Here is a 14173-nt window from a genome sequence, read left to right as displayed (position 1 = left end):
AAGGTTAGGTTGGAGAAGGGTTGTTCTCCTTGGAGCAAAGGAGGTTGACAGGAAATTTGTACAAAATTGTGACAGGCTTAGATAAGTTAGACAAGGAAAAACTGTTCTCATTAACTAATGGTACAAGGACTAGGAGACATAGATTACAGGTTTTGGGCACGAGATGCAGGGGGAAGATGAGCAAGAACCTTTTTTACAGAGTGGGTTGTAATCACCTGGAACTCACTGCCCACAAGGATGGTGGTGGAAGCGGAGACAATCAATAAATTCAAAAGGAAATTGGATGGCCACTAGAAGGAAATAGACTTGGAGGGCTATGGGGATCGAGCAGGGGAGTGGGACTGACTAAATAGCTCTGTGGAGAGCCAGCATGGACTCGATGGGCTGAATGGCCTCCTTCTATGCCTAAATGACTCTATTACTTTATGATGGCTTGTTCTGCCTTATGCCCCTTCTGAGCTCCTAGCACACCCTCATCCTGCTATTTGACATGATTATCAAGCTGCAGATGGTGAGACCATGAACCTCCAGCTTCCCACCCCACACCAACGTTCCCCTTCTGAGTTCCTGCTTTCAGACATCCAAGAACTGCCACTTGCCCAGCCACAGGAGCCCAGGAGGAGAAAAGAGAGCAATAGCACAGCCCTGATGAAGAGGACTCGTCAATTGATCTGACACTCACAGCTACCAGTGCAGATACTGACACTGCACTTACCTTGGAGATTAGTATAGGGTTGGGATCAGCACACGGTGAGTCACCAGACTTGAGTGGACTGAAACCAGGCAGGGGTAAAGGATGGTTCATTTGCCAGCTGACTGGAGGGTGAGGTCACAAACAAGTACTGCTTCAGGGAACTCAATGGGACGGCATATAGGAGGATGCTGAAGGAGCATGCACATCGAGATGCCACACAGTCTCCTGTCATTGTCAAGGGGCATGGAGGAGACCAGCTCCAATTTGGCGGAGGATATGGCATGGAGATTGCCCTCTATGCAGACTCTGCTCCATCTCCCTGTCATACTACAGACCCAGAGGCACTGCCACTGCTGCCTCCATACCTGTTGCAGCCTTTGTGTGGACAGGCCACCTACTTCACTGCCATCCTTGTGAGAATGCAACAAACTCTCAGGAGCTCACCAAAACACTTCCAAAAACACTCCTGAGTACTTTCAGACACTTTGCAATGGAAAAATTCAAAACATTTAACTTACCTTTGATTTGGGTGCCTAGCTCTTTAAATAATGCTACTGCAGGCCCCAATTTGCTCCCTCATGCTTCTTCTTTTCAAGAGTGGACAACGTGGCCATTGACAGGACCTGTGTTGTCCAAAATTTGGGATCCTGGTGTCACATCAGCCGGTTGGGCTGTGTGATATCAGGATAGCACTGAACACACATGTTTGGGTGCAGGCAGGGGACGCAGGGTAGCGGCTAGCTGCATAGCCTGTCCCTGAGAAACCAAGGTAGGCCTTTGTAGCGGGGCTATATACCAGAATCTCACACTCTATGAAGTACAGCAGCCAAATTTGATGGCTAACATTAGTATGCATTAAGTGATCTAGTTGACCTTGTGCATGTAGCCCATTTTTGTTTTTATTTAAAGCATTATTTAAAGAGACATGCCCAAGTTAAGGCAGATCTCTAGTACAGATGTGCCCAGGGTACACACCTCAAACATTGAGGTAGAGAGAAGATTAGCAGCCAATGATAACATACCCAAAAGAAGACAGGAGGTGATGAGTTGCTGAGTTTGACCCACCTCTCATAGAGTCATTTATGGCACAGAAGGAGGCCATTTGGCCCATCGAGTCCATCTCCTGGTCCCACAGTATCTTCTGATGATACTGAGCATGACAGGACAGAATTGGATGCCTGATGAAGTGTATTTTCACCAGCTCTGTTTCCTGTCCTTTGAAGTATGTTGAAGGCATTATCTAAACACAAGTTGTTGTTGTTGATAAATATTGGCCAGGAGACTGGTGCAAAATTCTGTCCTGTTCTGTGATCCTGTTTTGATGTTTGAGGTTGCCAAAAAAGACTTGCAGGTTGATAGGTAAATTGGCCATTATAAATTGTCACTAGTATAGGTAGGTGGTAGGGAAATATAGGGACAGGTGGGGATGTTTGGTAGGAATGTGGGATTAGTGTAGGATTAGTATAAATGGGTGGTTGATGGTCGGCACTGACTCGGTGGGCCGAAGGGCCTGTTTCAGTGCTGTATCTCTAATCTGTATCTCTAATCTAAAAAAATTTATGTTGTACTTTCTCTGGGTGATTTATGTTGTGTGTATCCTGTTTTGAAAGAAAGGCCGGAATTGTATGTAGTGTTCTGTGGAAAAAACATAACCTGTCATTTTTATTTACTTACTGGAGCAGCAGGATTCCCTGGATAGCCTGGTAAGCCTGGAGGTCCCTATGGAAATGAAAAGAACTGAAGTTATAAAGTAATACAGTTACATTGAAGACCATGCAGTATATATGAGCTATTATGAGCACATGCAAACTCGAACAGGATTGTGTATTTGTTAACGCACCCACATTTACACATGGAGGGTGAAATCACATTGTGCATTATTGATATATGAAAATGCTACTTTATTTATATGAAATTTCTGTTAACAAAGACATGAACCAGTTGAATTTAGAGCTATCAGTCACTTATGGGTGAGGCTTCAGTTGGCATACTCCAACCTGACAGCTATCTGTAATCTAGTCATGCTGAGAAAACTGACAGTCTGAAGTAAATATAACACTTTCAATCTTTGAATCTTCAAGACTTGTTGGATGTGAGGCTGATTCCTTTCTTCTTCCAAGTCAACGTTAATTTTGCATTAATTATCATGGAACTGCCATGGTTTCTGTAATCATCAATTTTTAGCTGTAAAATGTTAAACTATTACAATGAAGCATTTTTGTCCGTGATATATTATTTTGTTCCTGCTTTTTAGGTCTTGCCCCAGATAGGGTTCAAATTAAGACTCACTTAAAGAGAAATTGAATAGGTTCCGTGGGTTTGATTTTCAACCTGTCACCTGGACCTAAAGCTGGCATTCTGGACCAACTGCCTGTTATAGAAATTGCCCAATTTTCATTGAATGCAATTTGAATGGTTTCTATAATGGGTGACTGATCTGCAATGCTAGTTTTACATTTAAGAAGAGGTGAATATTTACACTTATTTCAGAGTCACACAACTGAGTGTTTTAACTGTCAAGGAAACATAATACATAAGTAAATTGAAATTCTGTAGCTACTTTTCTGTTCAAAAGGTGATTACTAGTAGGCATCAACCGGATTCTCACAGTAAGATTTCGGTAGGACAGGATGATTTGTCCCCAGTAGAGCATCAGGCCATTCAATTCAAATACAAAGAATCATACAAAGATTATGGCATAGAAGGAGGCCATTTGGCCCAACATGTCCATTCCGCTCTCTGCAAGAGCAACTCAGCTAGTCCCACATCCCTGCCCTTTCCTTGTAGCCCTGCAAATTGTTTCTCTTCAAGTACTTATCCATTCCCTCTTCAAAGCCCCAATTATATCTGCCTCCACCACACTCTCAGGCAGTGCATTCCAGATCCAAACCACACTCGCTGTGTAAAAAAGTTTTTCCTCGTGTCGCTGTTGGTTCTTTTGCCGATCACCAGGTGTCCTCTGGTTCTCGACTCTTCCGCCAATGGGAAGAGTTTCTCCCTATCTACTCTGTCTAGACCCCTCATGATTTTGTCCTTTAAGGTAAATGTTTGATTGGCAGCTCTGATTGAGTTTGAAGGATAAATTGTAAAACCTCTTTACAACTTCAAAAGATTTTTACTACTATATCTGAGGCGGCCTTTCTCGCAGCCAGCAGCTGCTTTGAAGTAATCACATTTAGGCACATGCCAGAGACACCATGATCGGTCAATAGCATGCAAGGAAGTATGCTTAATGGTTCAGTTTTTAATGGGTGCTAGTGCAGGAAAAATGACTGATATTTTATATATTCTGGCAGGGTTAAATATATGATTATTGCAAAGCCATTGCTTGCTCTTCCTTCTGTTTGTTTATTGCTTACTTCTAATCAGATCTGTCTAGTAATTTATCTCCTAAGCTATGATCTGAAATAATTCTTCACCTTCACGTACAGTCATGTTCTAAATCCAACAAGCTAAAGTATAATGATAAGAGTTCTTGATTCAGACAATGAGCTTGCAATATTTACCTAGATAACGGGCAAATGAAGGTGAAATCGAGATTGTAGGGAGAGAAGGACTTTCTTACAGGAATATCCCGTGACACTGAAACTGGGGAAATATTTAGGTAAAAACATAACAGAGTCACTGCAAGAGCAGTTCGGAAGCAGGTGTTATTTCTGTTTGCTATCCTGTCTGCTAAGTATGGAAACACTTACCCTCAAACCTTTCATTCCTGGAGATCCAGGAAATCCAAGATTTCCCTGTTAACATCAAAAAGGAAAAAAAATGTTGCAACATCAGATTTGACTATTGAAAAATGTAGCATTACAACCTTCATTAGACTAGTGTTCAAGGCAAACTTCTCATTATAACAGTCTCTGGAACTCTGTAACAAAGGGCACAGGGCCTCTGTGTACAAAGGATGATTAACAAATAGGCACCAAATGGAATCTTCCAAAACATTTAGGACATTCCCCCCCCCGCCCCCCCCCCCCCCCCCACCCCCCTCCCCGGATAGGGTATCTGGTCAATCAGTTCAAATACAAACATCTTTTGAATCTTTTAAGGTATATATTTAATTGGCAGCTCTGACTCAGTTTGAAAGATACATTTCTCAGTTTCTTTACTCTGGAATTCTTTGAGACCTTTTGGCTATTTTCCCATAGAAATGTTTGGGAAAAATCGGTTTCTTTAATTGTTGTGTTTTAAAGAATAGCATATTCACTCAAGTAAAAAAAAAAGAGACTTGGTATTTGAGATGATATTGCATGAGCTATGATATCATTTCTCCACTGACGGTAAATAATAAGAAATTCATTACCTTATCTTGAGAATTTAAAACATCTCACATCCAATGTGTTATTTATGCAAAGATAAATTGTATTGATTGAATTAAGTTACTTTGATTATAACTGCTGTCTTGTATTTTCACCTTATTGTTACACCTCATGTATCATGTAAGTAGCTATAGGGCGGTGTGAATCAATTCCCATAAAAGTAAGATGATCAGATGGATCATTGGAGTGACTGATGCCACTGAGCCTGATAAGGTATTTACAGAAATTATTAACCATTCTGTTAGTTACAAACTTCTCATTACAACAAACCTGTACCTCCAGTCCCATGGCACAATTTGTATACTTCAGAAGAATTGAATAATTGTGGCCGGGGCCTCTGCTATTTTCTCTTCAACTCCGTCCAGCAGGTGGGGGTGCTCGCCACCAGGGCCTGGTGACTTACTTTGAGTGCTACTGGCGCACACAATATCCCATCCTTCCCCTTTGGCAAATTCCCAGTGTTGCTGTGAGTGTGGGCAGGAAGATTGTCGTGAATATTTATTTAAGTTGATCCTAGGAAATCCCAGGAGGCTGATCTTGTTGGTGACTTACCAAAACTTTGCTTCACTGGTTTCTCAAGCTCCACGAAAAATTTGACCTTTAGTGTAGTACTGGCTGCCCCTACCTTGACAGACTTCCTGATGCTGTTAGTTTGTTTCCTCATTTGTCTTCAGGTTGTCTGTATTTTGGAAACAGTATTCACTCCATTACCTCCTACCAAGCAGTGTGTGCTTTTGTCCATAGAGGAGGTTGCTGTGGGAGGCCAAAGAGGGCAATGCTCCTTTATGGCATAGGTTCAAAAGCATCCAGATTTGACCTGATCCACATTGCAACTATTTTGTCCATAGTTGCTACCAAGTATTAAACAGTGCCTTTAAATGGCAGCTGTATTCTTTTTCAGGTGCAGCTGTGAGCTATTTTCTGTTCCCTCTGTGGCATTTGGAGTTCACAGTGAACATTTAGTAGGCTCACTCTGAGGAAAGCCCATGAATTGAACTAGCACACTTCTTCAAGGCCCTTCCATTTCAGTGCTGGGCATGGAAAATGCCAAATGATGTGCCCACACCAGCAGAAAACTGTTACAGCTCATGTAGTTTATGGGAGAAACTCATTTAACATGACTCACCAGTGAGGTTGGCATGGAATCATTTCTGTTTCTATAAAGAAAAAGGTTAATTTCTACAGTTCTATTGCCAGCGTACGTTGGGGATAAGCTGGATTCTCCAATCTACAGTCACCATTAGTGAGAATCGACACGAACAACAGAGCTTCACAGAATTACCTTGATCATTTAGTGTGAATATTATCAAACACATACAATATGATGGAAACATTACAAGAAAACTTTACTGCAGACTAATGTTTCTAGCTAGTTTTACAAACACATAATACATGTTTTCTTTTGATTATTTAATCAGCATTGATGGATAATTTACATTGGGAAGGCAAGTACACAACTGCAGGATGATTGTTGCTGCTTGTTGTTACAATTCTCAATTATGACAAACTTTGTTATTGTAACTCCTTGCCTTGTCCTTAGCTGCAGTCTCTTTGGAGCTGACCTACCTTGGGACCTTCTGGGCCTTGCGGACCCTCTGGACCTGGAAAACCCGGAATTCCGGATGGACCTTGTGGACCAGGGAAACCTCTTTCGCCCTGCAATGATATGAAAGAGGATTTTGAAGTCAGTCTTGTAGAAGTGCTTGAAAAGTTAAATAGAAGTAAGACTAACAAATCCCCTCGCCAGATGATATCTATCTTAATATGCTGAAGGAGGTAAAAAGAAAATCTATCCGGCACTGGAGATCTTCAATTAAGGAATTGCTGGACAGAAGTGTGGTGCTGCAGGCTCAAATCAAGTAAACATACCCAATTTTAAAGGGTGACAAATCTAAACCCAGACAATTACAGGCCCTTTAGCTTAACCTTAATAATCTATTATATACTAAATACGGTGCTGGGGTTCAAATTTCACTGAAAACATACGTAGCAAACTTGCCACTAAGGTAAACCCCAATTTACTAGAAATTGGTTGATGTTGACCTGCCAGCACAAACCGGGCCCAAGGGCCCACCCAATATTTGGCTTCGGGCCTCATTTACATGAGACTGACAAACAGCAGACACCTGCTGGGCATCTCCAGTTGTACGCTGGCCAAGAGGATTTAAGTTACTGGCTGCTGTGGTCTGACCAGGTGAGGGCTAAGCTAGCGATCAGGAGGAAAGGGAGGAGTAGAGGGAGGAGCCAGTGATCGGGATTCAGGCATTTACAGTATGAATTGATACCAATTCACACCAGTGTACATGTACTGCTTAAATACCCAAGGACAGCACTCCCATTCATGTAGTAATTGTATGATATCCAAAGTAGTGAGTCGTTTTCTACAAATTGCTTGCTCCTAGCCTGGCCAATATTTTAGAGGCAAGACACAAAAATAACACTAACATTCTCATCTGATTTGATAATTCAGCTGATAAAGTTTTCCCTTTAACTGTGAAGAAAATGCTCGGAGAGAAAACCCAATTTTCAACCAAATTGAAAAAAAATTCTGCAAATTAATTATGTGTAACTCACAGTGCCTGAGCTTAACGGGAGACGGTGGTATAGTGGTAATGTCACTAAACTAATAATCCAAGAAACCCAGACTAATGCCCTGAGGACATAGGTTCAAATCCCACCATAGTAGCTGGTGGAGTTTAGTTTCAATAAATAATTAATAAATTCAATTAATAAAAATCCAGAATTAAAGGCTGATCTCAATACTGTGACATAAAACAGTTGCTGTTGAAAAAAAAATCTGCTTTACTAATGCTCTTTAGGGAAAGAAATGTGCTGTTCTTTCATGGTCTGGTCTATGTATGACTCCAGACCCATAGCAATGTGATTGACTCTTAACTACCCTCTGAAATGGCCTAGCAAGCCATTCAGTTGTCATGGGCAATAAATGCTGGCCTTGCCAGTGATGCCCACATCCCATGAAAGAATTTTTTAAAAAGGCAACAGAAAAATGAATACTCCCCCGGACCATAGCCTTCCACCACCAAATACCAAGGTTGCAATTTTACATTGAGACAGTGGTCCTGCCCACTGGCTCAAAAGTCTACAGAGAACCCGCCTCTGCTGGGCCTGGAAGCCACCCTGCAATTTTACATGGTCCAGGCCCTTAATTGGCCTCAGTCGCCCCTCTGAGGCAGGAAGTCCCACTTCTAAGAGCTGTCAGCCAATCAGAGGGCTGGCAGCTCCTCAGTCCTAGCAGCATCACTGGCAGCGGTGGCCACTGCTGGGTCTGCACCCAGCCAGAAGAGGATGATGGATGTTACCCTTCAGGAACTTAAGTGGGGTGTGGGCCTCACAGGAACAATTAACTTGGCTGTGGTGAGGTGGGTGAGGGTTGGAGTCTCGGGCGGGAGTGGGTGGGGGGGCTAGTTTTAGTGGGAGTGGCCCATGCTGCTCGGGGGCCCTCTGTGGGGCACAAGTATTACTGGGCAGCTTCCTCAGGTGCTGAAGTGCCTGTCTGCCGCTGGTATCGAGAGGAGGCTCTACAGTGGCTATTAATTGGCCACTTAAGGGCCTCAATTGGCCTGGGGCGGGCTGGCCATTTATCACCTCCCCTGCCGCTGGTAAAATAGCAGTGGGGGCAGGTAGGTGATGGGAGCACTCGATTTTATGCCTACCCCTCCCCTCCCAGCGCACTCCTGGGTGTAAAACTCCAGCCCAAATTATAATTTCTAAGACTGACTGAAGCAGTGCCTGAACCATCCACTTATTATCACCTACAGCTGTTTGGGTGAACTTGCTCTTCCTCTCAACTAGTTTTCTTTCAATTCCAAACACTTTCTTCAAATTAAGGATGGTGCTAAAGGAACTTGCTGGGTCCCCAGTTATGTAGGATCCATGGAATAATTGATTGTTCCAATGTACTCAGGGCAGCTCCTTGATCTCTCATTCTAATGCATGGACAATGTTGTTGCTGCTTCCAGCTCTCGCTCCATTCTGCAAAAGTATGTTTTTTTTTATTTCTCTTTGTCCCCTATGTTTATGTTTCCATGTACAACTCTTCCCCAGCTTCCTGTACTTCATTCTCCATCTTTATTACATGTTCACAAACTTCCACTACTTTGATTATGTTTATTCCCACCTGTCTTGTTATAAATATTCTATTACTTTCTCTTAATTTCTTCTCCATTGTATCTGTTCTGATGACTCTACTTTCCATATCAGAACTTGCAAAATGTTATTCTCTCTCCTATTTACCCTGATCTGTGGTCAATAAAGGCTTCAGCCACATTCAACCCATGCCTTTGCTCTCACTCCTTCCCCTCTTCTCACACTAATGGCCTCACCATCCATCTCACTAACCTCTATATATACATCTTGTGCAGGCAATTCTGCTAGCTATAACATGACCCTGCTATCAAATTACATCTACCCTGAAATTTTTCAGAGGGATTGTTCCCTTAATGACACCCTTTTCATTTTTCCAACATCTCTGCTCCTGGGTAATTCTTCCCAGGTGCTTTCCCATTCAACTGTAAGAGATAGTACCTGCCCATATATTTCTTCTTTCCAGCTGCATGTATCTTCTCAGTTCACTGACTTGTTGCTCATGGTGTTACGACTGAGGTGGCAGAAGTGCACTGTTTATACTAGTTCCACTTCTCCACGTGTCACTATATATATTTAAATGTTTTCCCACTTACTGATACGGTCAATCATAGACTTTATTTTTATCCCAGAATAAAACACACCAACCAGGTTTGTTTAATAAACAACAAAATTATCAGTTTATTATAAAACAAGTCTTAACCAGTAATGAAGTAAAGCATAAACACACAGATTGAAATATTAAAGTGCCCTTTTTACCTTAGCCGCTCACACTCACACACACATACACTGGTTAACCGCAACATTAAAGGGATGTTTTTGTTTTTAGAGCTCTATTACAGACAAAAAACATTTGGCCTGAATACTTGCTCATTTTTGAAGAAACAGCAGATGTTGTGTTCCAAAACTAGCATATAGTCTGGCCTCCGAGTACATGTAGACAGGTCACTGGGATCTTTCAGAACAGTTCTTTTCAGGCGGCGTTGAGGATTAATTTAGCAGGAGACAAGATGAGTTGACACAGTGGACTTCTCAGGGTCTTTTAGAGAGGTGCTGGAAAGCTGAACTGAGTTGTGGTCTTCTCTCCTTCCTTGGGAATTCGCTTCTCTCTTTGGAAGTTCTCTTCTCTCCTTGGAAGTTCTCTCCCTTTTAACACACTTCACCCCTAACTAAAAACAATTCAAAAGTGAAACTGACAACAGGAGGTCAACCTTCTGACCCCCATCAATCTTGACTTGTCACTTCTTTTTGAATAATTTCTCTAGTTTTCTCTGTTGTTTATTGAGCTGGAAGTCAGGTGGTTTCCCGGAAAGGCTTGTTTTTCTCACAAGACGTCTCAGTGCCCCTTTTAAAAACATTTCCAGGGACTGATTTTCAAAGTCAAGTGGCCTTTACATGACCCCCTTTGAAAACCCCAAAGTTTAAAATTTCTTTAATTTTTCAAAAATGAATGCTCAAAAAATATATTTAACAAAACACAGAGGCACTTTTGTAACAATGGGGAGATCTCCTCTCCATTGAGTGAATAGATGTGCAGCAGGTCTCACGGATCATATATGATTTGAACAAATACAAATATCTTTGGTGCATTAGTGTGCTTGTGTGTAGCCAGCACGGGCTCCCTCTACACCCAGGAAATTCTTTCTATTTAATTTACAATACTGTTTCTCTGGGGGTTACAATGAAGCTATAGCAGGAGGTTGGGAACCACTGCAGAAACTCTGCCCCTCAATGTCTAAGAGGGCACAGCAAGAAGTGACAAATTTGGTGAAGTACCGGCACACAGTCTTCAGGACTCACAACAGATAGGAAAAGGACAGCAATAAAATAAACCCTCAGTCTGCCCTGTTCTCCACCACATACTCCTTTGCTCTGTTGGTATAGAATGTATTAGCTCATGCTGTGTATTTACAGGAGCAGGCACTGTGATATAACCGAGTCATACAGAATCTTCCATATAGTATACAGTTTATGCAAAATGTGCAATAATTTGCAATGTTACAGAATTAATATATTTAACTTATTTAATTTAGATCACAGTTGGTAGTTCCTTTACTTTCAATCATTAAAGTACAGACTGTGGTATAGCAAACATTATCTTACCTTATTGCCTTTCACTCCATCACAGTGACATTTTGATTTACCACTACATGTACAGGCCTGGAAGAAACAGATATGAAAACCATATGAAAAATGAACAGTTCAGAAGCTATTCAACTTTACACTACTGTGTGACCTAGTCATGTAGGATTAATCACAAAGGTCACGAGAGTCAAGTCATTTGGAACTAAGTATGATGGTCAAACAATTATTAGATTTAACATAATGAAGTGAGGAGTCCATTCAGGCTCTGTTGCACAATTTTCAGGAATCCAATGTCAGCTTGACATTAAAGTGGAGAGAAATGCATTTTAAATCTGAAATGATTAAGCACTTCTTAAATATACGAGCAGCGTCTAGTGGCAGAAGATCGGTACTGCATCAAACTTTTTAAATAAAAAATAAAACTATTTTATCCTTACAGATAATTTTGACAGCGGCTGGACCTAACATTGCCAAACACTCTACATAAATACCAGTAACACTCCCCAGATATAGAGCAATTAGAAACATTGCAGAAAAATTCCTGCTCCAGGTGTTAGATTTTGACACAGTGAAATAATCAAGGTAATTGACACCTTCCCATATAGAAAAACACTCAGGGCTGGATTTTGTTCTCAGCCTGACATTGGGTTTTGGGGCAGTGTAGGGAGAGGGGCGGTGAATTGGAGCGGCAGAGGCCGCCATGGAACTCGACACTGGGATTACCAGGCCCAATCTTCCTGACGGTGGGGAAGCTCCGTGGCTGCTCCCCCGTCGTTCTACAATGAGACCCGAGTTATAATATTTAAAATACCTATCTACATACATTACCATGTCATCAGGTGTGATCTTCCCATCCGTTCCAAATCTTCAGAATTACGTGCAGCACTCAAGCGCCTTTACTTTCCTGTCCAGGAGAAGCTAGCACCACGGAGGAGGATAAGGGGTCAACTCTGCATTCAGTGTATAGATTGGGGGGGAAGGGATCAACTCTGCATTCAGTGCATAGATTGGGGGGGGGAAGGGATCAACTCAGCATTCAGTGTATAGATTGGGGGCAACACTGCATTCAGTGTATAGATTGGGGGCAACACTGTATTCATTGTATAGATTGGGGGGGAAGGGGTAACTCAGCATTCTGTATAGACTGGGGGCAACTCTGCATTCAGTGCATAGATTGGGGGCAACACTGCATTCAGTGTATAGATTGGGGGGCAACTCTGCATTCAGTGTATAGATTGGGAGGGAAGGGGTCAACTCAGCATTCAGTGCATAGATTGGGGGCAACTCTGCATTCAGTGTATAGATTGGGGGGCAACTCTGCATTCAGTGTATAGATTGGGGGGCAACTCTGCATTCAGTGTATAGATTGGGAGGCAACTCTGTATTCATTGTATAGATTGGGAGGGAAGGGGTCAACTCAGCATTCAGTGCATAGATTGGGGGCAACACTGCATTCAGTGTATAGATTGGGGCGGGGAAGGGGTCAACTTCAGTGTATAAATTGGGGGAAAACTGCATTCAGTGTATAGATGGGGGGAAGGGGTCAACTCTGCATTCAGTGTATAGATTGGGGGGGAGAAGAGGTCAACTCTGCATTCAGTGTATAGATTGGGGGGCAACTCTGCATTCAGTGCATAGATTGGGGGGATAAGGGGTCAACTCTGCATTCAGTGAATAGATTGGGGGGAAACTGCATTCAGTGTATAGATTGGGGGGCAACTCTGCATTCAGTGTATAGATTGGGGGGAGAAGAGGTCAACTCTGCATTCAGTGTATAGATTGGGGGGCAACTCTGCATTCAGTGTATAGATTGGGGGGAAGGGGTCAACTCTGCATTCAGTGTATAGATTGGGGGAAAACTGCATTCAGTGTATAGATGGGGGGAAGGGGTCAACTCTGCATTCAGTGTATAGATTGGGGGGGAGAAGAGGTCAACTCTGCATTCAGTGTATAGGTTGGGGGGGAAGGGGTCAACTCTGCAATCAGTGTGTATATTAGGGGGGAACAGGTCAACTCTGCATTCAGTGTATAGATTGGGGGTGGGCAACTCTGCATTCATTGTATAGATTGGGGGGAAGGGTCAACTCTGCATTCAGTGTATAGATTGGGGGGGGGGGTCAACTCTGCATTCAGTGCATAGATTGGGGGGGAACAGGTCAACTCTGCATTCAGTATATAGATTGGGGCGGAAGAGGTCAACTCTGCATTCAGTATATAGATTGGGGAGGGGAAGGGGTCAACTCTGCATTCAGTGTATAGAAGGGGACGGGGGCAACTCTGCATTTTGTTTGAAGGGCTGGTAGCCTTTTAAAAATGGCGCTAGCACCTGCTCACGCATCAGATGACGTCGTTCATGTGTCACCAGGGCTGCCACCAGCAGATTGGGGGTGGGGGTGGGGTGTGAGGCAGCTGCCGTTAATATGTAAAGTGGCCGCCCGCTGTACAATCACGGCAGCACGGGTCCGCTGGGGGACGGCTGCCATGTTTCACTCCTGGCAGCGGGACTACAAAATCCAGCCTTCAGTGTGGGAGACGGCTGATTTCTAGCTCACCTATGACATTTAAATAAGGTTCAAAACCAAAAATGGTTCAGTTATTCCAATGATTGCTTCCATTATGTCTTAGTTATTTCACTCAGACATCACTTGCATACATTCTTCTCTATTTATACCATAACAAAAACTGTTCCCTTCCCTCCCTTGCAGTGGTCTGCTGTATACTACCTCTGCTCTGCCCTGCATTATAACTAATAAGTTTTGGTATTTTTCTTTGTTTTAATGGGAAATTTCTGCATAGGCATCTTTAATATATCCAATTGTGTTGTGTGAACTTTTCCTTTCACTCTTTGTTGCTGGCTTTTTCTCATTGTTTTACTCCATTAAAGGCACTATACAAATGTAAGTCAGTGTTGTTATGACTCTGTCCACTTTTGCCTGTCACTGCACTTCTGACTGGTTGCCATTTTTAAAATCCC

General features: G+C 42.6%; 1 protein-coding gene across 7 annotated transcripts in view; it reads right to left on the bottom strand.

Annotated features, from left to right (window-relative positions):
* The window catches only part of LOC137375383 (collagen alpha-5(IV) chain-like), a 228792-nt gene that overhangs the window by 134008 nt on the left and 80611 nt on the right, over positions 1 to 14173 (bottom strand). For all 7 annotated transcript variants that reach the window (XM_068042500.1, XM_068042501.1, XM_068042505.1 and 4 more), the window contains exons 2-5: positions 11218 to 11274; positions 6577 to 6666; positions 4390 to 4434; positions 2369 to 2413 (exon numbers count right to left, since the gene is read on the bottom strand). In XM_068042500.1, coding sequence (XP_067898601.1) covers positions 2369 to 2413; positions 4390 to 4434; positions 6577 to 6666; positions 11218 to 11274 — 237 coding nt within the window. The remainder of the gene's footprint in view (positions 1 to 2368; positions 2414 to 4389; positions 4435 to 6576; positions 6667 to 11217; positions 11275 to 14173) is intronic.

The sequence above is a fragment of the Heterodontus francisci genome, chromosome 11, assembly GCF_036365525.1.
Source record: "Heterodontus francisci isolate sHetFra1 chromosome 11, sHetFra1.hap1, whole genome shotgun sequence".
NCBI classification, from domain to species: Eukaryota; Metazoa; Chordata; class Chondrichthyes; order Heterodontiformes; family Heterodontidae; genus Heterodontus; species Heterodontus francisci.
Note: the sequence above shows the minus strand (reverse complement) of the source record. Positions and strands in the feature narration are given on the sequence as shown.